This window comes from Diplotaxodon limnothrissa, linkage group LG19 (genome assembly GCF_057381915.1).
Source record: "Diplotaxodon limnothrissa isolate DT_005_m linkage group LG19, D_limnothrissa_male_GT1.1, whole genome shotgun sequence".
Classification (NCBI taxonomy): domain Eukaryota; kingdom Metazoa; phylum Chordata; class Actinopteri; order Cichliformes; family Cichlidae; genus Diplotaxodon; species Diplotaxodon limnothrissa.
In genome coordinates, this window is record NC_140614.1 from 27,912,008 (window position 1) to 27,938,719 (window position 26,712).

Genomic DNA, 26,712 nt, shown 5'->3' on the forward strand with positions numbered 1-26,712 from the left:
CAGATGTCTAAAAAACCCAAACAATCAGCTGGATCTAGTGTGCAGTGTTTAAGCTTGTTTTTTAATTTTATGCTAATTACTACAACTGTTCAGTTTGGCAACTTAAAAATAGCAAAAACATAACAGCATCATCATGGTTGGGAGAAATAAAAATACTGATACACAGCTGTGAAACTAAAAAGTCATTTACCATAGCCATGTTAAAAAGGTGCTCGGTTAAACTAACTTCCAAGAAGCAGTTTGCTGTTGTTGGTGTCTGTTGGGAAGAGGTCAGGGAGGGCGGTGGTGCACACGGGTCTGCCCAGGACCACCACGGGTCTGAGGTACTGAAGCTGTTTAATTGCCAGGTCCCCACACCCAGCCAGGGCTTTGTCCAGGATGGACTTCAAGTTTTGGACTGACGTGAAGTCCCCAGTCATAGAGTGGGGCTTCAGCAGTGGGGAATGAGTGCGTCTGCTGCGGGTGTGAGAGATTCCTAGCTGGTTGTTCTCTTTGACAGAACAACTACGTCTGAAAGTGTCCCGCCGTTTTGCTAATCCTGTATTTTTGTCTTTTGGAGCGGTTTCTTGTATGAACTTAAGAAATGAAGACTCAAACCCCATAGGCTTATAGCCAGCAATGTCAAAAGCCCGTGGAGAAGCACTACGAGACTGAGAGTCTTTTACGTTTGAAGGCTGTTCAGACAGCTCGTTCATCCTTTTCAGGGGCTGGCGAACGGGAGGACTGGACAACGTTACGGATCCATTTAATGTTTTACTACCATCTTTGTTGCCCGATCCATCTTGGAAGCCCTCTTCAGTAGTGAAACGAAGTGAACATGGTGGTGAGAGATCAACAGTGACCGGGCGGAGCAGAGGCTTGATTTTATCCAAGCTCAGTCTCTCCTCTGGTTTCTGAGTGCTTGGTGTTCCTGCAGCAGCGTCTTCAGCATGCCCGCCTGTGCTCGGCTCACCATATAGCACCTCGTCTGCACCAACGAGGACACCATTTCTCTCAACAGGTGGCAGCTCCTGCTCTTCTTCTCCAGGGAAGCTCAGTGCATCATGATTGTCCTCATCCTGCGTGTCCCCTTTGATGGAATGAAGACTCACGGGTGCAGGCTGTGCCCCTGCGCTTTCCGACTCTGCTTGGTACTCCATTTTAAGAACCCCATTAGGGACGCACGTGCCTGCAACAGTCGGTCTGGCGGACTTCCTTTGAATGAGTTCTTCGAGCTGCTCGGCAGTAAAAACAAGCTTATCTTCATTCTTAAAGACATCTTCTCGGCGCATGTGGTGGACCTTCAGGTAGTGACGGTTCAAGCTGTGCATGTACGTGACGACAGAATCGCAGTCCTGAACCATGCATGGGTAGGCCACTCGCAAGCAGCGATCCTGGCACATCTGTAGTGCTTCTTCGTGAGATCTAAACACGTAACTGCTGAAACAATTTCTTTTCGCTCGCTTTTTCTCTCCTGAGACCTTTTTCTCCGCAGCACCCTCATCACCCAGTTGTTCTGACGTAGCTGTCACTTCAGGCTTTGGACTCTCAGCCTGTGCGGTGGGTGAACCAGGTTCCTCTTTCTGAGGACTCTCTGGTGTGACTATAAGCTTCTTTTGACACCCGGTAATAGACTTCTTGTGAGTGCTCTGCAGACGTACCACCAGCGAGTCGTACAACTCGCAGTGACTATAAAGAGTGTGCTTTTTAAGCGCACCGTCATGGCTGAACACTCTTGTGCAGCCGTCATACTTGCACCTTAATAGCTCAGGTGGTTGCGAGTGGTAATCACGAGTGTGACGCACTAAGCTGCTTTTAAGGTGGTAGGAAGCATTGCAGTTTGCAAAGTGACATTTGAACTGGGGTTGAGGTTCATCTGAGTTTGGGAGAGGCCTTTTTTTGGCAGGCTCTTTTCTCACTTCTGGACTGTGGTGCACATCAATATCTTTTTCCAACAAAAGCTGAGAGCGATTGTAATGATGTACTAACTGGAGGTGGCGCACAAGACCTCCCTGGGTGGAAAAAGCTGCATCGCAATTTTTTGCCACACAATGAAAAGGTTTACTGAACTTATCAAGTATATAGCACAGATTACTTTTGGCTACCAAGCGTCTTGTCGTTCTGACTTGCTGTGTGGTCTTATCTTCACTTTCCTGTCTCTGCTCATCTTCCTCTCTACCCTTTGCCTCATCTTCCCCTTCCTCTTCAGATGGGGAGTGATTATCAAAGTCTTTTCCATTTTCACTTATCGCTGTTGAGTTTTTGGTCTCTTGTTGGTGTTGCAACTTGGGGAGCTCTTTCTTTTTTACCTTTAGGCCGTGGTTTGTCAAAGGCGCTGTTAGTTTTTTTTTAGATTTGGACACTTTGTTTCCCTCATGCTGTACAGATGTTACACTAATCTGATCTACGCAAGTCTCACTCATGTTATGGAACTGAATATAATGGGCCCTCAACACGTGTTTTTCCCTGTGGCTCTTGGAACAAAGGTGGCACACGTAAGGCTTAAAACAGGTGGTTTTCAAAGAAGTCAACCTTTTGGCCTGTTCAATGGTACGGCCATGTCTGGTGTTATAGTGGCGCAGTAAGCTGTAACTTTGAGCCGTTCTAAAGCCACAACTTTTCATCTCACAAACATAGGGCTTAGCACTGGCTAGTGATTCACTACCACCTTCCTCAGTGGTTGCTTGTTGAGTGAGGACTTTAACCTTTTCCTCTGAAAGATGTGGTCTCTTCTGAAGCAAGACAACAGGGGGCTTTGCCATAATTGCCTGATGAAGAGATATTTGAGACGTGTTTGAGTCCACGCTGGACTGAGTGGGTTCGTTTGGCAAACTGTCGGAATTCAGGTCCAGTCTACTGAGCCCGATGAGAATCTCTTTGAGAGCATCGTTTTTTGTTTGAAGGCTTAAAGAGTTTGTTTCACTGCTTTTGGGATGAGTGGAAGCTTTTTTTTCTTGGCAAGTGTCCACAGGTTGAAATGGAGTTGGGTCGTTTTGTCCCTTCTCTTCATTCTCCGGTTGATTTTCAGACTTTATCCATTTGGACTTGGATCCCTGCTCATTGTCATGTTTGTGTTCTTTGTTCTCCAGTTTGAGATGTTCTGGGTGAGCACATTTAAGATGTCTCTGGACATCTCTGGCTCTGGAAAACGTCATGCCACACTTCTCAAAGCCACAAGTGAATTTACTTCCATCAAAACACACAGCCACCAAAGTCATTGTTGCTTTGGGCTCTTTGACGTCAGATTCCTGCAAGGAGGAGGAGCAACTCACTGACGAAGCATTCAGGACGTCTCCATTTACAGTGTCAGATTCAACTGACTTAGTAAGGCGAATGGCTGCATCAGTAACAGTCTTAAAAAGTTTCCGCTTTGCCTTCCTTTGAGCCTCAAAGTCCTCTTCAGAGAAAGTGATGTTGTGTGTTGACAGATGCTTTATAAATTCCTTTTTGGACAAGTAATACTTTCTACAGTCAGTACTAGAGCAGGTAAATGCCGCATCTCTGAAATGCTGTGCTTCATGGTGATAGATCTGTCCCAAGTCAGAGTATGTGACATAACAGCCTTTGAGCTGACACTGGTAGTTGAGCTGATAGCCATGGGTTTGCTTGTGTGTGACAAGTTCATTGGAAGTATTAAACTGCGCACCACAGCCTATAACCACACACGCGTAAGGCTGATCACCATAGTGAACTCTTATATGTTTGCGATGATGGTAAGCTGAGACAAAATGACGTCTACAGAAGACGCACTTTTCCCGCTTGTCTCTCATCTGGTGAAAATATTTCACGTTTTCATCACCTTTGTGCTCCGACTTTAAGTGGACATACAAGTACTTGGAATGTTTAAAAGTTCGTGTACATCCAGTTCCTGGACAGGGATACTCATCCCTGTTCTGCAGTTTGAAATGTTGGTCGATGTAATCGAAAGTTACATGCTCGTCGCTGTCCACATGTTTCTCTGTCCCTGTTTTGGCTTGCTGCACAATATGCTGCAAGACATCTGGATCATGGGTGGATTTGTAATACAGCATTAGAGAAGGATCGATGGTGATCTCACCCGGTTCAACGTCGTCATCTTCTTCTATCGTTTTCTGTACTTCCTCAGTCTTGGCATGATTTTTGACAAGATGTGTTTCACTCTCAATGTGTTTTTTAATGTGAGGAACGAGTTTCTTCCGACTCTCGAACTTTTCCAAGCAAATAGGGCAGGGGTGGTTGTTATCCTCTGCATGTCTTTTTGAGTGGTGAATTACTTGGGTGTCCGAGATAGACCTTTTACAAATGTGACAGCAGAAGTTCTGTTTTTTTGCCTCAGAATCACCTTTGATGTCTGTTTGGTTAATAGACTGTTTTTGATCTAGCTGTTCATGACTGTCAAGACCTCCATTTATCCCATTTTGGTGCACCGATTCTACTTTAACAGTGACTCCCTGCAGCTCATGCAGTTTATCCTTCTCAACGGCCTCTTCCTCTTCCCCTTCTGACTCTGGCCTCAGCCCCAGAAGGGAGATGCAGTGATATTTTAGAGTTTTCCAGTCCCAGAATTCGGGGTCAAAAGGCCAGTAAGCTTTCAGTGCTAGTAGCAACTCACAGCGTAGTGAGTTGGGAATAACCTCACTGTCCTGGTCATACTTTTGGTCTGGGCGCAAGTAGAGCTCCTCAAGACAGCTGAAGGCTTCCTGAGCAGGGCCAAGCAGGAACTCTGTGAGTTGGCAGGCACGCAGAACCTCAAGGTCGTCTGGAAGAAGGCAGGACACCGTCTTACAGACAGAGATCTTCGATTCCGAGTCATCCTGCTTTGGAAGTTGAAGGGCTTTCACGCAAAGCTCTACCGACGCAGGTATCCCTGGTTCCTCCGCCTAAAAAGTGATATGAAGAGTTATATTCCCATTATAGAGTGCTGGGAAATACAAAAAAATACCCTGTTACACTGGCTACATAAGCCTCTAAATACACTGCTAAAAAAATTAAAAAATTAAATTAAAATTAAATTAAAGGAACACTTTGAAAATACATCAACTTCAATGAAGGCAGCAGGGGGCTCATATCCATACTGATCTACACTGATAAGGACTGGTTACTGTGTCAGGAACAAAAGGATTCCACATCATTTGATGAAACTGAAAATGATAAACCTACAAAGTGCTGAATTCAAAGACACCCTGAAAGTCAAAGTGAAAAATAACAGGCACGCTAGTCCATTAGGCTAAAATTTGTCCTCCCAGATCTGGGCCAGGGCATCAATGAGCAGGGCATCCAATCTGTCTCATACATCTTTGTTTTCACTCTCCAGTCAAGTAAGAAGTAATGCAAATATAGTCTGCCTGCCCCCATAATGCCAAACAACTAGAGCTGGGCGATATGAGATTTTTTCATATCACGATATGTTTTTTTCATTTCAGGCGATAACGATATATATCACGATATAAGCCAAATAACTATATTTGTAAGATTTAAATGTGCCGTTGCTCACAAGTAAAATGTGAAATAATCAGCAGCTTGTTTTGATTTAAATATTTATTTCCCATAATAAGTTCAACAGGGTAGATGTACTTAAGGAACATGAGACTTTTTCAGATAAATAAAGGCAAATATTACAAACTACACAAAAGGCAGCCGCTAAAGCGTTTAAGTTTCAAAATAGAACAAACGAAACAGACTACTAAATTGTCAATTCCACTTAGAAACAAAATATTAATTCTAAAAATAAATCTTAGTTTGTTTTACAGAAGAACAGACAAAACTGACTAACTTTTGTCAATATCAAATAAACTGAGAACTAAAAGGAAATTCTCAATCTCTCCTTGTTGTATAGCTTAGCTTTTCAAACAGTTTTAACAGTTACTTTAGTCTGACAAAAGCCGAATGACGAATTAGCGCTTCCAGTCAGAGACTGAGGCTACGTCCACACGTACACGGGTATTTTTGAAAACGGAGATTTTCCGTTTTCGTTTTAAAAAATAATCCCGTCCACATATAAAGGCAGAAATGAAGGAAACCGCTGCTATGAACATGCCAAAGCAGCAGGTGGCGCTAGATTCCTAACCGTGCAGAAATGTTGGCCAATCAGAAGTCTAGAAGCCTCGGTGGGAAAAAGTAAACAAAGCTGGGGCATAGAAGCAGAACCGAGTCGTATGTGTGGAGGGACAGTAACTGTGTGTATATGTAAGCATTTAAACACTGCAGAGAGTAGAATTAACAGTAACAGTATTGTAGAAATTCATTTCACCGAAACAATAACGTGGCGCAGTGTGACGCATGCACCGGTTTATTGTATTTCCAGACTTGCTTTCGGCACAATTTACAGTGCACGCTACTCTATTTTTTGTCAGACTTGAAATAGCCGAAATACCTTCACACTACGGAACTTCTATGGCTCTTCCGTTCGACAATCTCTCCGGCGTTGGAACCATCATCTGTTTTCTCTTCGGTCACGCTCGGTTGATTTTTCTAGTCGGCACACTCATTTCCTCCATTACCCGCTGGCTGCTTCCCAAACAAACACACGTGCGGCTTGGCACTTGTGCTGTACGTAACAAGTCACGCGACGTGACGCTGCGGCTGTGATTGGTTCGGCTCTGCGCTACTTAATTTGGATTGGCTGACCTTTTTTTTTTCTTTTTTTTTTAAAGAGGACAAGAGCGGCGAAGTCTATCGCGATAGTTTAATTTCTCTATCGAGTAAAAGTTATATCGCGATACATATCGTTATCGTTCTATCGCCCAGCTCTACAAACAACCTGTTCCATTTTAGTATCACAAGTGTAAAGCACGGGTTTTCACACTCACCTCTGTCTGAATCACACGGACCAAGTAAAGCAAATGGTCGACTGTTTTGGCAATGGCACCTAGCTGAAGGCATCGTTCCAGAAGAGACACTGGTGAGGGGTCAAGCCTCCTCTGAAGCTTACTCCACAATAAAATCAACTCCCTTTAATTTAAAAAAAAGAAAAAAGAAAAAGTTTACACATATAGTTGTTTGTGAATGCAAAAATTACCAAAGAATCACTTTCTTTTAAATAAATTCCTACATCAAGTCTAAAAAAAAGAAAATTAAAAGAGAAAACTTGTCTTTAAAGAGAGCCCACTCACCAGGAGCAGTAAAGACTCTGCTGCTGTAGCTGCTGTGTCAAGAAAGTTGTGCACAGGATGAACGCTGTATTCTCCTCCCCCTCTGTCTCCAAATTACACGTGATCTCAAGTACGTCCTTGCAGTCCAGTCTCGATATCTACAGGAAACATAATGTTGGCTGCTCAGCAAACAACGAAAGAGGCAACACATCTCCAGTCACTCAACAAAAAGTTACAAATGCCAGAAAAATCAACATCCATGGATAAACGTGTATCTTTTTGTATATTTAGTTTTATGTCAGTCATATACTACCACCAGAATATGGTGATAAAATGTTCTCCCAGTATGATTTAATACAAAATTTGCTGTTTTCTAAGATGCAGACCTTTGAAGAAGTAGTGCTGTTGTAGCTGCAGTACAACATTTTAAAATGTTTAAATGTTTCTGGAGGAATTTCATGACCCCATGAGGACAGAAAATAGTCTTAAACTCTAATGGGGTGAGCATGCCCTTGGAGGCATATAGAAAAAGCGGGGTAACTGAGCCACAGAGGCAGGAGCGCAAAAAAAAAAAAAAAAAAAAAAAGAAGATAAAGCACATGCAACATCTGGATAATATTCTCATACTAGTCCATCGATCCATCCATCTTCATCCGCTTTGTCCGGGGCCGGGTCGCGGGGGCAGCAGCCTAAGCAAAGAGGCCCAGACCTCCCTCTCCCCAGCCACCTCATCCAGCTTATCCGGGGGAATACCAAGGCGTTCCCAGGCCAGCCGAGAGATATAATCTCTCCAGCGTGTCCTGGGTCTGCCCCGGGGCCTCCTCCCGGTGGGACATGCCTGGAACACCTCACCCAGGAGGCGCCCAGGGGGCATCCTTGTCAGATGCCCGAACCACCTCAGCTGGCTCCTTTCGATGTGGAGCAGCAGCTGCTCTACTCTGAGCCCCTCCCGGATGGCCGAACTTCTCACCCTATCTCTAAGGGAGAGGCCAGCCACCCTTCGGAGGAAGCTCATTTCTGCCGCTTGTATCCGCGATCTCGTTCTTTCGGTCACTACCCACAGCTCGTGGCCATAGGTGAGGGTAGGGACGTAGATCGACCGGTAAATTGAGAGCTTCGCTTTTACACTCAGCTCCCTCTTCACCACGACGGACCGGTGCAGCGTCCGCATTACTGCAGCTGCAGCCCCAATCCGTCTGTCGATCTCCGGCTCCCTTCTCCCATCACTCGCGAACAAGACCCCGAGATACTTGAACTCCTCCACTTGGGGCAGGAACTCATCCCCGACCCGGAGTGGGCACTCCACCCTTTTCCGGCTGAGAACCATGGCCTCAGATTTGGAGGTGCTGATCCTCATTCCCGCTGCTTCACACTCGGCTGCGAACCGTTCCAGTGCGAGCTGGAGGCCCTCACCCGATGAAGCCAACAGAACCACATCATCTGCAAAAATCAGAGATGAGATTCTGAGGCCACCAAAGCGAAAGCCCTCCGCCACTTGGCTGCGCCTAGAAATCCTGTCCATAAAAATTATGAACAGAACCGGAGACAAAGGGCAGCCCTGGCGAAGCCCATCACCCACCGGGAACGAGTCCGACTTATTGCCGGCAATGCGAACCAAGCTCTTGCAACGGTTGTATAGGGATCGAATGGCCCGTAGCAATGGGCCAGACACCCCATATTCCCGCAACACCTCCCACAGGACACCCCGAGGGACACGGTCGAATGCCTTCTCCAAGTCCACAAAACACATGTAGACTGGTTGGGCAAACTCCCATGCACCCTCAAGTATCCTGGAGAGGATAAAGAGCTGGTCCAGTGTTCCGCGACCAGGACAAAAACCGCATTGTTCCTCCTGTATCCGAGGTTCGACTAACGGACGAACTCTCCTTTCCAGCACCCTGGCATAGACTTTCCCAGGGAGGCTGAGGAGTGTGATCCCCCTGTAGTTGGAACACACCCTCCGGTCCCCTTTCTTAAAGATGGGGACCACCACCCCGGTCTGCCAGTCCACAGGTACTGCCCTGATCTCCACGCAACATTGCAGAGGCGTGTCAACCAGGACAGCCCTACAACGTCCAGAGCCTTCAGGAACTCGGGGCGGACCTCATCAACACCAGGGGCTCTGCCACCAAGGAGTTGTTTAACTGCCTCAGTGACCTCGCCCCCGGAAATTGGCGGGCCATTCCCCTCATCCCCAGACTCTGCTTCCTCCTCGGAAGACGTCTCAGTGGGATTAAGGAGGTCCTCGAAGTATTCCTTCCACCGCCTGACAATTTTCTCAGTCGACGTCAGCAGCGCTCCGCCAGCACTATACACAGTGCAGGTAGAGCACCGCTTTCCCCTCCTGAGACGTCTGACGGTTTGCCAGAATCTCTTCGCGGCAGTCCGAAAGTCTTTTTCCATGGCCTCTCCGAACTCCTCCCACACCCGAGTTTTTGCTTCAGCCACTGCCCGAGCCGCATTCCGCTTGGCCTGTCGATACCTGTCGGCTGCCTCCGGAGTCCCACAGGCTAACCAAGCCCGATAGGACTCCTTCTTCAGCCTAGTGGCTCCCTTCACCTCTGGTGTCCACCAATTGGTTCAGGGATTACCACCACGGCAGGCACCAACCACCTTGCGGCCGCAGCTCAATGCAGCAGCTTCGGCAATGGAGACGCTGAACATGGTCCATTCGGACTCAATGTCCCCAGTCTCCCTCGGAATGCTGTTGAAGCTCTGCCGGAGGTGTGCGTTGAAGATCTCGCGGACTGGGGCCTCTGCTAGACGTTCCCAGCACACCCTCACTACGCGTTTAGGTGCACCAGGTCTGTCCAGCGTCTTCCCCCGCCACCTGATCCAACTCACCACCAGGTGGTGATCAGTTGACAGCTCAGCCCCTCTCTTTACCCGAGTGTCCAGAACATATGGTCGCAGATCTGCTGATACGATTACAAAATCGATCATCGACCTACGGCCTAGAGCGTCCTGGTGCCACGTGCACTTATGGACACTCTTATGTTCGAACAGGGTGTTCGTTATGGCCAAACTGTGATTAGCACAGAAGTCCAATAACAGAGCACCGCTCGGGTTCAGATCAGGGAGGCCGTTCCTCCCAATCACACCCCTCCAGGTCTCGCTGTCGTTACCCACGTGAGCATTGAAGTCTCCCAGCAGGACAACAGAGTCTCCAGGTGGAGCACCCTCCAGCACCCCCCCAGGGACTCTAAGAAGGCTGGGTACTCTGAACTGCCACTCGGCGCATAAGCGCAGATGACAGTCAGGACCCGTTCCCCGACCCTAAGGCGCAGGGAACAAACCCTCTCGTCCACCGGGAAAAACCCCAACGTACCGGCAGCAAGCCGAGGGGATATTAGGATACCCACCCCAGCCCGCCGCCTCTCACCAGGGGCAACTCCGGACTGAGACAGAGTCCAGCCCCTCTCCAGGAGACTGGTTCCAGAGCCCAAGCCATGTGTAGAGGTGAGCCCGACTATATCTAGCCGGTACCTCTCAACCTCACGCACTAACTCAGGCTCCTTCCCCACCAGAGAGGTGACATTCCATGTCCCTATTGCCAGTCTTGGCAGCCGGGGGTCAGTCCGCCAGGGCCTCTGCTCCTGGCCGCCACCCGGCACACAATGCACCCGACCCCTATGGCGCCTCCTGCGGGTGGTGGGCCTGCGGGAGGATGGGCCCATGTCTCCTCTTCGGGCTGTGCCCGGCCGGGCCCCATGGACTAAGGCCCGGCCACCAGACGCTCGCCCTCGGGCACCCTCCCCGGGCCTGGCTCCAGGGCGAGGCCCCGGTGACCCTATCCCGGGCAGGGTAAACTGTTCCCTCGGTGTCCTTTTCATAAGGGTCTTATGAATCGCTCTTTGTCTGGTCCCTCACCCAGGGCCAATTTGCCATGGGAGACCCTACCAGGGGGCAAAAGCCCCCAGACAGCATAGCCCCTGGGATCCCTGTGACACACAAACCCCTCCACCACGATAAGGTAGCGATTCAAGGAGGAGCTCATACTAGTCTGATTTATAAAATGTATAAGAGAGCAAACTAAAAACTTCCTCCTGACAAAACAACAAATTTTTTTTCCTTCACTGTATTATAATAATGAATGTTCTCTCTTCATGGCAGAGAAATTATGTTATATTTATTTAAAAGGCCATTTTTCCATTTCACTCTCTCACACACACAGAAAATGCAATAGGACACTCGATCTAAATATCACTGCACCGCTGACTCAAGTTTTCTTCACAGCTTTATATTTATAAAGTATAATAGCCTCTTTCTTCGCTCACTTAGACATTATGTGTGGAAATGTGAGCCGTTTGATTAAACAAAACTATTTTTGTATCATTTTTTTTATCCCGAGTTCAAAGCTGTGTGGCTTTTGTATGAATATAAAAAATAAAAAAAAATGCCCAACATACTGACAACTCTGTGTGTGTAATAAAATTACACTTCTTTCTTTTCTGATCATGCAAATCCTATACCTAGTCTGCACTTTTATCTGAAACACTGGCGAGACACTGTAATCAAAAGAATAAAAGGAGACAGCATGTAAAACAAATCCAAACACTGCTTAGTAGAGCAGGGCGATATGGCCAAAAATATTTATCACGATATATATTTGAAAATTTGCGATAACGATATAACCGACGATATAATTGATGCGAGACAAAATACAACTCCACAACATTACTAGCGCAAAAAGACAACCTTCCATTTATTTTCACTTAAACAAGAAGCTGGTTTTTATGTACATTAAAGCTTTATAAAAATGTAACAGTGCAAATGCAAATTCCTTGCTGAAAGTTTAACCAAAAGGCATTTCCAGTAGAAATGGGCTGACATATCCTGAGCATAACCATATATAATATCCACTGAAGTTAAAAATAGGTGCTTTGCAACATTAAACTGCAGTGTGCAGTACGCATTTTTCGGACCATAAGGTGCACGGGATTATAAGGCACATTAAGCGAAACAAAGCAGTCAGATAAATCAAACTTTATTAAACTCATTCTTCTTGCTTCCTCCACTTCTGTACCATTGATTCATTAATGTTGAATTCTCTGGCAGCTGTTCTATTCCCATGTTGTTGCAGTATATTAATGACTAACCTCGTATTGTGGATGGATTATCTCAGTTGTTCTCCTGACTGAAGTTTGGTCCGTTTACAGCATCCTGCCATGCGATTGCATTTGTCTCTAACCATGAAGAACCTTCACGTTAACTTTTATAAGTGGAAAAGTGTTAGTGTTCGTCCTCCAGCTTCACTGTTTATGTTATGCTAACATAGCTGTATCGCTAGCGATCACGTAGCACATCATTATATACCAGCTAGCCCAACTTCAGTAACCCTACAAACGTCACTGCTGTTTAGTTTCCTGTCTTCATTTATGTTGGAAGTGATAGCAGAGCTGTACGTTTGATTTTTTTCAGAAATCTCTCAGTCAGAACATGCAATATCATGCTTAGGTAACTAGCGAAACTAGCGAGCTAACTTCCGCTAGCTTCCTGCTAACTTCTAACTCCGTTAAATGTAATAACTTTTGTTTTCATGGATGCCTGGAAGTTAAACTTTATAGTTACACCTGGTAAAGCAGCAATGCTGATCGTTTTATTAAAGATGAAAGAATTTAGACAGTTTTTAACTCTAAGTGATGCTGCAGTGTTGTTTGACCTGAAGCATACGGAGTTTAGGACCCAGATTACTCCCAGATTTAAGAGCATCTTAGTCCGACAAATATGACAATGACAACGGCCGCTTGCATGTTCTGCAAAAAAATGTGCTTTGTTGTGTATCTGACGGACAAACACCAAACCAGTTCCACATCACGGAAGTTGCACCATTTTTACAAACCAATTCTGGTTCATCTGTTTCACTCAACAATCGGCCATGTGCGTATGAAAACAAAGGCACTGCGCATGCGCGTTTTACTCCCATTCTATCGCGATATTTCATTTTCCTATCGTTGCCTAACATTATACCGGTATTACCGTGAACGGTATAATATGGCCCAGCCCTACTGCTTAGTACAGGAATTATCAATAGTAACTGACAAAGAATAATTATTATGCTAAGGTTCTTCTGTGTGCACATGGGTTAGATTTATGTACAAAGAAGCAGGCTAAAACACTTTTACAGCATACAATATAATGCCAAACTGAAACTAGGCCACAAAGCACCCAAATGTTCTATCGGCTGGAGGATTTTCTGAGTCCTCCAACTGAAAGCCAGAAAACTGAAAGCTCAATTTGCATGTGGGTTTGAAGCTCTATTTTTGGAGTCAGTGCAGAAAACCCTTATGAATAGGTAAATTTTTTACACTCATTCTAAAAAGATTTGACTTGCAAATATGCCCCATTTTTCTTTATCAGCTAATATCAGTTACAGATTGCTTGTGTATGTGTGACTGAATACTAAGAATGGATACTTTTGTCTGTCCTCTGAAAGCTTTGGGAGGCCATCAGTCGTGATCACCTGGCACACATTCTGTGTCACACTGAACGCTTCTTATATTTTTGATACTCTTCACGTTGGTTTGGTGAAAATGATAAATGTAGAAACTCATTAATTAATTTACTGAAACACCCAAAAGTCACCAAAGCAACCAATCCCAGCTCACAAAAAGAAACTGCTGGAATACCTCCATTATGGCCTCTTCGTTGGGCAACAGGTGACAAAGCAGGGAGACATATGTCTGACGAAACGTGGCTTGATTAGAAAAGGTGCTGCATTCAGTGCAAGCTTTGGCCAAAACCACAGCTTTGGCAATCTCGCCCATCTTTTCCAGATGTTTCACCCGCATCTCCATGAAGCCCTCGCCCTCCAAGCTGATATATGCATTAACTAAAGACAGAATTCAAACAAAATCCAAGTCACAAATAAAGAAAAAGCCAACGTAGTTCTAAGTAACTATAGTTTTCAAATAAAAAGAACCTAGTTGATTAGATCCTAACCTTCTTCTGGGTTAGTCAGCTGCCCGGTGAGGAGAGATGTAAGGACAGGGTTGCTCCATGCCCCTCCCTCTCCTGTGATTTGGAGTAATGCTTGAAGGTCTGTGCTTCCATACTGTAGCAGGGTATCATGGGCAATCTGCACACAACACAAAAATGGTAACGCTAAATACAATAACATTGTTCGGTCAGCATCTTTATAAACATTCATTTTCATGAATACAAAAAATATAATTATTAAGGGCTATGTTCCCTTTATGGAGGCAGCAGTGCTGCTTTCTCTCTGTTGATGTGTGATAAAATGATAAATGAACAACTCAAAAGGCTGTCACAGTTTGTGATTCAGCACAAGCGATATTTCATTATCTGCTCTACACCAAGCGAAACGTTTGTCACTGTTCACATCTAAAAAGGAAAACAGGTGACAGCTCAGCACAGCCTGGTTTAGAATTACTTTTTCTTTGCTGACAAGTCTGTCTGTAGAAATTAAGACTTTTTTTCTCCTTTTTGAAATGTCATCAATCAATCAATCAATGTCATTCAGCATGTGGGTGAACTAAACTTAATATAGTGACTTCGCAGCCCAAAATCTAGTATCAAAGAAAGTAAGAGTACTTAAAAACCTATATGAGACTTCAGCTACAGAGCTATTACATTCCCATAAATCTTCTCAGTATGTCACAGTTTTGCTCAGCTTGAACATATTGAATCAATTTAGCAACGTATTCTGCCAACTCTTCAGTGCACATTTGCCACAAGAAATCAAGTCCACAGCCATGCGACCCACCCCATGAGACGGAAGCGCTTCACTTCATCCTTTGGAAACAAAACTGCTGAATGTAAGAAAAATTGAAACACTATTCTTTTTAAGTCTTGTATCTTTAAATCCTTTGAGAAAATAACTAACTATTTCAAGCCTGATACTGAAGATATTCACACCTAGATTGGTTTCATATTGAAGTACAGATTTGACAACCTGTGAAGAGTGAGAGGTTATAAAGACAGATGTTTTAGACTCACCACGGGGTAAATAAAAACAAAACAATGCTGTCCACACCAATTTGAAACAGCTCGTCTTTGGGTTTACTTTTAGGAGGGCTTTTACAGAAAACGCCCAAAGACTCAACTTGACCCCCCCCTTCACAGACACACACAAATTTACTTTTCTCTATGCAGTCACCCATCAGCAAACAATGCTTTGAAGGTCCTGTACCTGAACAGAGTGGTGGAACTGAACCCAGGCTTCATATGGGATTTCATTCTCAGGCACTGACAGCAACAGTTCAAAACAGCTCCTGTAGTAAAAACAAGGAGATGTTTTATGACACTATAATAAAACAGTGCAAAACAGAACAGCCAACGACAGTATGAAGAGTGTGCAGAGTATGATCCAACCTTCAAGCCACCATGGCCGCCCCCCTACAAGGCAGTGTTCCTAATAATTCAATATTAATTAGGGCTGAACGATTATGGAAAATAATCTAATTGCGATTTTTTGCCCCAATATTGCGATTGCGATGCGATATGCGATTATTTTTTAAGGTATTTGTCTTCTGTATTATTAAACAAAGACAAGCAATACATCATATAGTATGGCCAATACTATATTACATTAATTTTAAACTGTTCTTTCCTGGAAGACAGACCTCTGTTATGATGACATGAGGTGATGCATGAATTGATGACTGACATTTTTATTTAACTTCTTCAATCACAACAGTATATTTGAACATACACAATAGTTTATTTTTAGCTTACAAACATCTGAGCATAAAGTGCTGACAAGGAACCCTGGTGTAAACATTAAAATGAAAGTCAGTACAATGTGCAGATTGCAGAAATATACATTAAAAAAAAATCAGTGGCTTTACCACACTCAGTTTTTCGACATCTGTGAACTACTAGACAGTCATTCAATTAAAAAATAATATTAAATAAATAAAACTAATAAATAAAAAATACACACATCTTACTGATCTCTGCAGTCAGTAACATTACACATAAAGTGCAAACATAATAGCAATTGTATAAACACACACACAAACACGCCTTTAAAGTTTAAAGGCGTGAAATTGGACGGTCTAGCCTTCTGATTAGCTAATCAGAAGGCTAGTTCTGATTAGCGTCACCGCTGTCTCGGTGGAGTTTAATAAACTCGGCCGTCTGCTTCTTGCTATCTAAAATATAACCAGACACTGGTGTAAATTCTCGACTGTCTCATACTTCTGTTTAATAAGTTTTGTGTTTGACGTTTAGTCAGCTGTGTGAAAACCAAGGAGGAACCCACCCGGGGGATTAATAAAGTTTTATTTTATCTAATCTAATAACTTTAATCTCAGCCAAACCGATTTACTCACGAACAAACAAAACACTGAAAAAAGCCCAACAATAACATTTTTAGGTTGTCTAAGTGACTTATATATTACGTTTAACCCGAGCAGCGAAACTCCGCGGTGATCTGAAAATGATGTGCCGGGAGTTGTGCCGTTCTCGGCCGCATCAGTAACCCTCGAGCTCCCGGCTAGCTGTCGAGCTGGTGGGTAGCAGACGCCTCTGAAAACGTCGAAGCACTTTTGCAAATATGGGATATCTTGATAAACCGAGCAGATATTTGATGTTTACACAACTACTTTCTCGCCTGAAAATATGTTAAAAGTTTATTTTGTGACCCAGAAAGATTAGTATGAGTAATTTTAAAACTTAGTAGCGGCCGCCATTGCTGGAAACTGGAGTTTGGCTGGGCCGCGCTATGAATTCTGGGATATGGTAGTAATTTGGACAGCCTTCGGCGCGTCGCTGTGACGTAATCGGTCTACAAATGCGGCCTCAGGAGGATGCAGCCCATGAATTGTATAATATAATCGCAGTATAATCGCAGCCTTTGCGGTTAGAAAATTGCACTTGATCATGTCGCGATATTATCGCAAATGCGATATATCGTTCAGCCCTAATATTAATATTCACTAATATTCCTGTACACATGGATCTGTGTGCATGCCAATTAATATCCTTATAAGTAAGTAAGTAAGTAAAATTTATTTATATAGCGCTTTTCACAGATAAAAATCACAAAGTGCTTTACAACACAGGAAATGGGAATATAAAAACAATATAACAGTAAATAAAACAATGTAAAACAAAACTATAAAAACAGCATAAGAAATTAATCAAATGCTTTTCTAAATAAAAATGTCTTCAGCTGTTTCTTAAAAGAATCAATGGAGTCCGTGCAGCGAAGAGACAGTGGGAGAGAATTCCACAACCGTGGTACCACAGTCTGAAAGGCCCGATCACCACGAGTTTTAAAACGAGTGCGCGGTACCACCAGCAGTCTCTGATCTAATGACCTTAAAGCCCGAGAAGATGCATGTGGTTTCAGCAGGTCAGATAAATATTGAGGAGCCTGACCATGTAGGGCCCTAAAGGTTAGAACTAAAATTTTAAAATGAAACCTAAAATTTACAGGCAACCAGTGAAGGGAGGCCAAGACTGGAGTGATATGCGATCTTCTCTTGGTGCCTGTTAAGAGACGTGCTGCAGCATTCTGCACAGTCTGAAGACAATTTAAGGCTGATTTGTTAAAACAAGTAAAAAGGCCGTTAGAGTAGTCTAAACGAGAGGAAATAAAAGCATGAATAATCATCTCAAGTTCAAGCTTTGAACTTAGGCTTCAGGGGATCCTTGTCCAACAAGGATCCCCTGAAGCCTATTACCGCTGACATTAGAGTGGGGTGCGCCTTCAACAGACAGCCGGTTGCTGGCAAAAAGAGAGAGGCAACCATTTATACCCACATCCACAGACAACTACAATTGTGGTGGGAAGCTGGAGCATCCAGAGAGAACCCACACGGACCTATGGAGAACATGCAAACACACTGAAACACTGCAGCTGACCAGATACAAAATCTTCTCGCTATGACGTCAGTGACAATAACTGCATAGTACACAAATATTGAAAAGTGAAGGTGCTTCAATTATTTTGTTTCGTTGCATCAAAACATTTTCAGCAGTGGCCAACTCGTTTGACCGTACGTCCACAGCTTTTTTTAATTCTTCAAGCACCATTCTGTAGGCTTGTGTAAAGATATTTGCACACAAATTGTCTAATTACCAAATAATGGTTATACAAATGTGTCCATTCACATACGAGTTTCTGTTCAGATAGCATATTGGTTTTAACCACCATAACTGCGCTTTACGTGTCAGTTAATAAGTGGGCTGATTTCACTTAAGGTCTTTGTATGTTATAACTTGGCTCTTCTCCATGGCTGGCTAACAGACCAACAACAACATAAGCAAGAGTAGCCCACTCCATCTGACAAAGCACACCCTCTACATGTAGACTGGCAGTCTGTGACTGCCCACAGATTCTTTTAGCTACCTCAAGAAAAGAAAAAAAAAACTCCCAAAAAACAAAACAACAACAGCATTCCATGTTTACAAGTATGTGCATCCCTCCTAACCAGAAATGTATGCTTTTCTTCATCACTAACCTAGCATTGCAAATTGTTGTGTAGTTTGTGTACAAGCAAGCGGCCACATGTTGCAAACTGCAGCAAAAACAGGTAAACAAAATGTGCATTCAAACAGTGTTTTTAAACCTAAAAACAAATCAGCATGCTGAAGAAGTTTAACATACCGTTCACATGACTAATACAGTTTATTCAGGATAACAGTGGATTTTCAGTGCACATGTAATGAGACAACTCCCTACACCTTTGATCGCATCATGCCTCTAAACCTTTCCTGGCTGAAGACGTATGACTGGTCCTAGCAATGAACACAAAGGCACAAATCTCTGACCTAGTTCAGCTCATGTTGAGAAAGTCACAAAATATCTTAGATAACTCATTTGTAGTACGAGACCTTTAATGCCCCTTCAAGGACGTCTTGAAGCACATCTAATCCCAAACAACAGCCACTCAATCCCAGTCAGTGTGAGCTTTGATTTCTTTTTGTTTTGGTTTGCAAATGACAGTTACTTAAACTAATATTTTTAAATGACAAAACCAATAATGCTATAGCCTTTAAAAAAATAAATAATAATAATAATAATAATAATCATCAGTTAGTACCAGGAAGCACAGCATGCATATAACTGTGCACAAAATGAAGAACAAAATTAGCTGAGGTTATTATTACAGTTACCACTGCTTACATTTTACACTTAGTATCACTGCATACCTCAGATTTAAACCATAGCTGTGACATTTACATCAATTTACAAAACCACTTATTTCCTGTGTTGGCAATTTACCCTCTATATTTCAGCAATGTTTTCCCATTTTCAACGTATAAATGTACTTTTATGCCCTGGGCAGAGGCAGGCTGCAATTTCACCAAATCGGTTGGAGGATTTCCATAATATTTAGTTTCTTGTTTGTACTCGGACTGTTGTGAGAAAGCTAAAAGTCTTTCATATTAGGAAAGCCACCTGTTGTACTATGTCTCTTTCTGGACTCCTGTATGCATATAAAAGCTTTGCTCACTCTACAGGACGAGTGCTTTATTGGTGTTTCGTTACCCATTCAAATATGGGGGGGAAAAAAAAAAAAAAAAAAAAAAAAAAAACACACGCACACAGTCATTGATATACATACTGCAAAAACATTTGTTTAATGTTCTTAGACCAATGACGTATCTGGAATATTTCATTTGTACATTCTCCCCAACTCCATGTTCTGCTTTGAATTTATTAAGCAAAGCAAAGAAAGAAAAAAAAGGAAGCGAAACTGAAACAAAAAATAAAACTGAACCCAACAGAAAAAGACATGTTAAGAAGGCTGAACGGAAAAAAGCGCCAGGATCATCAGTGCCTCGGAATAGCGGCAGGCATATGGAGAACACGAATAAAGCATTTAGTCAGATTGCAAAGTGTACTTGTGAGGATTGGCAGATGGAAAAGAGGGAGACTAGACTCACTCCCACTGGTTAATAGTTATTACCACTTAGGAAAGAAACAATCAGCGTTGGTGTCTTTAATTGTCAACGCTTGATCTCATTTTCAGACAGCACAAGCCTGCTGTATAGGTGTAATGACTTGAGTTTACAGAAAATGCTTGAATTTGAGCTACATTAGACAAAGTTGAGTGAGCAGGCTATTAAGGACTTTGTAAATAATTGAAGAAGCTGAGGGGAGTGCAGCTGTAGAGAAAACAATATAAAAAATTAAAAAATAAAGGAAAATGTGTTTTTATAATCTGTGTAAAACAATCCTTTCTTGAATTTTATTAATATAAAATATGTTTTGACCAAATGATTTGCCTGCTGATTGAGGAATTGGTATTATTGCTTCTCTGATCAGAAGTGAGGATATTGTTCGTGTAAAACTGCTCTCTCGGTGGTGCTGCAGGTAAAGCCGTTTGCAAGTGGTAAAAGATGGAGCCCTGCAATAGAACTGTAGTAAACAGGCTTCCTGTCTAACCAGAGAAGATGAAGGCTGAAGACACAAACTCTCAGAAGAGCTATTCACTGGAAACTAGTAGACAGAGAGAGGACAGGCCCACCTGCCCCATCCCTCTCGCTGTGGGGAATGAGGCACAAGGGGGGGATGTTACTGTGAACAGGTCTCAGGTGGCCCACCCCCACAGAACGCATGCAAAATAACCCAATCTGATCCTGCAGGAGGTGTTTGTATCAGACTCAGTCACTTCTCTAGTCTACTGCATTTCTTTTCTGTTTGGTGCTTTCACTTCCTTTTGCAGTGCACACTCAGAGCCTGTATGACACACTACCAAGAATGTTGATTCCAAGTTCCAAGTTCCAAGTTCCAAGTTCAACTTTATTGTCACTTCAACCATATACAGTTTAAAAATACACAGTGAGGCGAAACAACGTTCCTCCAGGAACCAAGGTGCTACAAGACAAGTTAGTGCAAAAAAAAAAATAATATATAATATATCTAGTAATAATATTGTGCAAAAGAGCATTTACAGGTTGGTGTGTGCGATGGTTTGGTGGTGTAGGTCAGTGTGTTTGCGCTTTGTGTTGGTTAGTCAGTCCAGTCTCAATGTTTTGAGGTATTTGAGTTAAGCTGAGTGATAATGTTAGTGTATGTGTGTGTGTGCGTGTTTATCAGTCAGTCCCTTTTTGCTGAGGAGACGGATGGCTTGTGGAAAAAAGCTGTTGCACAGTCTGGATGTGCGTGCCCGAATGCATCGGTACCTTTTTCCAGATGGCAGGAGTGTAAAGAGTGTGTGAGAGGGGTGTGTCCGATCAGCCACAATGCTGGTGGCTTTGCGAATGCAGCGTGTGGTGTAGATGTCCTCAATAGAGGGTAGAGAGACCCCGATGATCTTCTCTGCTGTTCCCACTATCCGCTGTAGGGTCTTGCGGTCTGATATGGCACAGCTCCCAAACCAGACAGTGATGCAGCCGCTCAGGATGCTCTCAATAGTTCCTCTATAGAAGGTGGTCAGGATCGGTGGTGGAAGCCGGGCCTTTCTCAGTCTTCTCAGAAAGAAGAGACGCTGTTGGGCTTTCTTGTGCAGGGAGCTGGTGTTGAGGGACCAGCCGAGGTCCTTCTCCAGGTGTACACCCAGGAATTTGGTGCTGTCAACGATCTCCACAGAGGAGCCGTTGATGCTCAGCGGTGAGTGGTCGCCTCGTGTCCTCCTAAAGTCAACAACCATCTCTTTTGTCTTGTCAACATTCAGAGACAGGTTGTTGTCCTTACACCAGTCCGTTAGTCTCTGCACTTCCTCTCTGTACGCTGACTCGTCGTTCTTGCTAATGAGACCCACCACGGTCGTGTCATCAGCGAATTTAATGATGTGATTTGAACTGTGTGTTGCTACACAGTCATGAGTCAGCAGTGTGAACAGCAGAGGACTGAGCACACAGCCTTGTGGGGCCCCAGTGCTCAGTGTGGTGGTGCTGGAGGTGCAGTTCCCGATCCGTACTGACTGAGGCCTTCCGGTCAGAAAGTCCAGGATCCAGTTGCAGAGGGAGGTGTTCAGGCCTAACAGGCTCAGCTTTCCGATCAGTTGTTGGGGGATGATCGTGTTAAATGCTGAGCTGAAATCTATGTACAGCATTCGGACGTGTGAGTCCTTCTTGTCCAAGTGTGTCAGGGCAAGATGGAGTGCAGTGGAGATGGCGTCGTCCGTTGAGCGGTTATGGCGGTATGCAAATTGCATTGGGTCCAGTGAGGGGGGCAGCAGGGTCTTGATGTGTCTCATGACGAGCCGTTCGAAGCACTTCATGATGGTGGGTGTAAGTGCGATAGGGCGGTAGTCATTGAGACAGGACACAGAAGACTTCTTGGGCACGGGGACGATGGTGGTGGCCTTGAAGCACGTGGGGACAACGGCACTGCTCAGAGAGATGTTGAAGATGTCGGTGAGAACATTTGCCAGCTGATCAGCACATTCTCTGAGCACTCTGCCTGGGATGTTGTCTGGTCCAGCAGCTTTACGTGGATTGACTCTGCGTAGAGTTTTCCTCACCTCAGCTGTAGTGAGACACAGGACCTGGTCGTTCGGAGGAGGGGTGGTCTTCCTCGCCGCCACGTCGTTCTGCCTGTCGAACCGAGCATAGAAGTTGTTAAGCACATCTGGGAGGGAGCCGTCACTGTCACAGGCAGGTGGTGTCGTCCTGTAGTTAGCGATGGCTTGTAAGCCCTGCCACATGCGTCGTGTGTCGCCGCTGTCCTTAAAGTGGTTGTGGATTCTCTGGGCGTGTGCGCGCTTCGCCTCTCTGATGGCCCGAGAAAGTTCAGCCCTCGCTCTTCTAAGCGCCACCTTATCTCCCTCTTTGAAGGCAGAGTCTCGGGTCCTTAGAAGTGCACGCACTTCCGCAGTAATCCACGGTTTCTGGTTGGGTCGTGAGATGATGATCTTGGAGACAGTGACGTCATCGGTGCACTTGTTGATATAGCTGGACACTGATGATGTGTACTCCTCCAAGTCAGTGAAGTCGCCGTAAGTTGCAGCCTCTCTAAACATGTTCCAGTCAGTGCTCTCAAAACAGTCCTGAAGAGCAGAGATGGCTCCTGCTGGCCAGGTTTTCACCTGCTTCAGAACCGGTTTTGATCGCCTGACGAGTGGTCTGTATGCTGGAATTAGCATAACAGAGATGTGGTCTGAGTAGCCGAGGTGGGGGCGGGGCTCTGCCCGATATGCGCCGGGGATGTTTGTGTAAACAAGATCCAGCGTGTTTTCTCCCCTCGTTGCAAAGTCCACATACTGATGGAATCTAGGAAGCACTGACTTGAGATTTGCATGGTTGAAGTCCCCAGCAACAATAAACAGTCCATCCGGGTGTGTATTTTGCAGTTCACTGATCTTTGTATACAATTCCCATAGCGCTTCCTTAGCATTAGCGCTAGGTGGAATGTACACTCTGATAATGAAAACAGTGGTGAATTCCCGTGGTAAGTAAAAAGGTCTGCATCTAACAGTCACAAACTCCACCAGCGATGAGCAATAACTAGAGACTAGCACAGAGTTCTTGCACCATTTCTCGTTGATGTAAACACACAAGCCGCCACCGCGAGTCTTACCGCACAGAGCTGCATTTCTGTCGGCGCGAAACGAGGCGATTTTTGTAATGTTAAAATTAAAAAAAAAAAAAAAAAAAAAAGGCTGTGTATCCAAAAACATTAAGTTACACTAGTAAAAAAACATGTTGGTATTCCTTTTGTTTCAAAGCATAATAACTGAGTTTGATATACCTGACATGACATTTGTTGTGATATGACTATTACACATGCACACAATACGTATAGCCTTTGTCTATACAAGTTATATTGAAATGATTTCAAATTGCTCCCATGCATAAACCAGACATTCAAACTACTTTGACACCTATGACACCTCGCACACATTCTCATGAGATAATCAATTGCTTATCTCTCATAATTCAGTATATTTTACAGTACTCACAAAGCTAGCCGCTTCAAAACGAGGGCCACTCTGTCGGACTCTGCCGTGAGGTGGGATCGAGCTGAAGCAAAGCAGTTTATGGACAGACAGTAGACCTCCAGAAGAGGCAGCCCATGTTCCATGGAATTCCTGCTTCCAGCATAGTGCATCAGTGCCTGCAAAGACACACAAAGGCATCAGAAACTGAAAAAAATTGTTGATGAAGCAGATTTGAAAGTAGAGTAGAAATATGTAGTAGCAATGTTCAAAAACTACAACCAGAAGAGGAAGCATTTGCCATGGATGATCAAAGGTTTTCACCTTAGGGAGATGCCTGTCTATACCTGATTGATCCCAGCTGACACACTGTCTGGTGTGTGCCTGCTGTGCTCCAGATTGGGCCTGAGGGGACTTAACTGTTGCTTTAAAACAAAAAAAGGAAGGAAGACTTCATACAGTACATGATCATCACACATACATAATGATCTCATACTGTATATGACCATTAAATTTGAGTTCTTGGGATGATTCAACCTGGTATAATTTCACACAATTTAAAACAGAATCAAATTCAATTAATTAAATTAATATTACCTACAAGAAACAGGTGTTTTATATAACTCAACATTTACTGTTAACAGGGAGGAAGGTCTCGTTTCGCGCAAATACTCAGCGATCAGCTGTCCTTCAGGAACAGAGAAGTCAACATCTACACCCATCTGTCACCTGCTTGTAGTTGGTGGGTATACACATTAAATCATCATAGCGCTATCAGCATCCCAGGAGTCTCATTTGCCAGATAGAAGGAACTTTTCTAGGTGGTTCTCGTGCCCACAGAGGCACTAAATTAATTCCCCTCTGTCTAAATATACAGTACCCTCTCAAAGGAAGGTAGGAATAAAGTCTAGGCCCTAAAGACCTACATCAGTGTACTAATTACATCCCTGAGATTTCCGACTGGAAATGGGAGTCACACAGATCTTTTTGCCTTTGTTTTACGAAAACCTGGAAGATTGAAGTTAAAACTGTACTGAAATTGAGTTTTAGTGTTAAATCAAGTGTCATTTTACACAGTTACCAACACCAAACATGGGAACGCATACAATCTTTCAACTTACTTATAAGGGGGAAGTTAGAGCTGTTGAAATCATTGAGAAATATTCAAAAGCAGCCTAATTAAAGAAGACCTGTCAGGGTGAACTAGCTAATGAATTACTCCTGCTATACCATTCTCAAAGGCTGCTGAACAGGTTTCAAGGGAAGCTCTCTAATGGTTGAAAAACTTGCAGAGTCCCTTAAGCAGCAAAAATGAAAGTGATACCTAGTTTTTAGTTAAATCAGATCCTTTAGAAAGCGGAAGCCACAGTAATTTCCCTACCATGATGACTAGATTTGTGTTTTAACTGGACTCCAATCTAAGATTTCTTTAAGGGAGACTAAAAATCTCCATTGTCGTAACTGACAGATGCGCAGGTTTAGAAACTGTCACATTTCAAGAGCACAGGAAAAGCGTATTTTCTTGAAAGTGGTCAAAATGCAACACTCCTTAGTAGCTAAACGCCCCCCAACAACAAAAATATTATGATAAACATATCTCGACGCTGCCCCGCCCCACAGGCATGCAGTAATACATGATCTGCAAACTGTGTCAATAAATTCATACAAACATCTGTATTACATTTTCTTCGTTGCCACCATAATCACTTCCCAAATAAAGCAAAGCTAAAAGACCTTTGATCTTTGAATGTAAGGCGACTCGAACCTGCAAATTGAGCAACAAATCACTGAGCTGCAAATAAGTCCAACGGCCGTGAGTTGTTTGGGTGTAAAAATAATAATAATAATAATGACAAAAAACACAAAAGCATATGCAAATATGCGCAAAAATAAACGTACTGCAATTGGGTGTAATCCTAACCTAAACTTGGCCAGTTAGCTAACAGGCCAGCAATCGTTGCTGGTAATTCTGCTTGCGGGATGCGAGAGGGAAAAAAACAGTCCTCGGTGAGCTAACGATAGGCTAATTGTAGCTTCGATGCTGCATGTACACATTACCTGACAGAAGTTATCGCAGTACTCCGTGGAAGACGCTACGGAGATTTCTTGTTGCCTGAGGACGTCCTCGAAAGCTCTCAGTGTGGCCAGCAGGTTTTCCATTGCAACTAGGGTATCTTCGGCCGTGTCCAGGGCCCAGTCGCTCCATTCGTGCTCTGGTTCGACATTATTCTCCGCCATCTTCACTCTCCACCACAGCGCGTATGCAGTGCAGTCTGACGACCCCATTCAATGCTGTCGGAATATTTAAATACATCAGCTGAACTGACACCAAGATCACCTGAAAAGTAAGTAGAGGGGGTGGTAAGAGCAGAAATACAAAGTGGGCTTGTACTGTTATATTCAGGCCGTTGTTGCTATTCCTTTTTAACCGCAATATCGATATACTTTATTTTCTATCCAATATAAACTTTGCTCTCTAAATTTATGCGAACAGTAATTCAGTTATTCTGCTTGATTTTAGCTCTGTGTGCTTTTTCTTACATCCATCTCTTTCTATTCTATTTTTTTCAGTCTGAAAATAATAACCTTTATTACAGTTTTTCTCGGGTGGTACACTGACACTGATAGTTACGCAAAGCACCAAAAGGTAGCGTGACATAGAGCATAACACACCTGACAGTTTATCAGACCAGAAAAAAATCAACTGCACTGTACCCCCCCCCCAAAAAAAAATCGTAATAATTGGTTGATCAAATATTATTCAACTTTATTCAACTTCGGTGGCAATTTTTCGCTAAAACTGCATGCCAAATAAGTGCTCAGCTAGCGCTATTAGTAAAAATCCGATATTCTAGGAAAATAAA

General features: G+C 43.8%; 1 protein-coding gene across 1 annotated transcript; it reads right to left on the reverse strand.

The window, feature by feature from the left end:
• Positions 1 to 94: 94 nt before the first annotated feature.
• On the reverse strand, positions 95 to 26,134 carry rlf (RLF zinc finger). Its single transcript, XM_085343283.1, has 8 exons — positions 25,907 to 26,134; positions 23,873 to 24,027; positions 15,202 to 15,283; positions 13,992 to 14,127; positions 13,679 to 13,881; positions 7,071 to 7,207; positions 6,768 to 6,909; positions 95 to 4,838 (listed from the first exon to the last, which is right to left on the reverse strand). Exons 1-8 carry the CDS (start codon positions 26,132 to 26,134, stop codon positions 222 to 224), a joined length of 5,700 nt encoding a protein of 1,899 aa, XP_085199409.1. The 3' UTR covers positions 95 to 221.
• Positions 26,135 to 26,712: the final 578 nt, after the last annotated feature.

Excerpts from the sequence above, each read along its gene's own strand:
- rlf (XM_085343283.1), bottom strand. The coding sequence starts at position 26,134 with ATGGGGTCGTCAGACTGCACTGCATACGCGCTGTGGTGGAGAGTGAAG. Across the intron at positions 24,028-25,906 it reads ACTGCGATAACTTCTGTCAG|GCACTGATGCACTATGCTGG; the intron begins GTAATGTGTACA and ends GTGTCTTTGCAG. Across the intron at positions 7,208-13,678 it reads ACGAAGAGGCCATAATGGAG|ATATCGAGACTGGACTGCAA; the intron begins GTATTCCAGCAG and ends TGTTTCCTGTAG.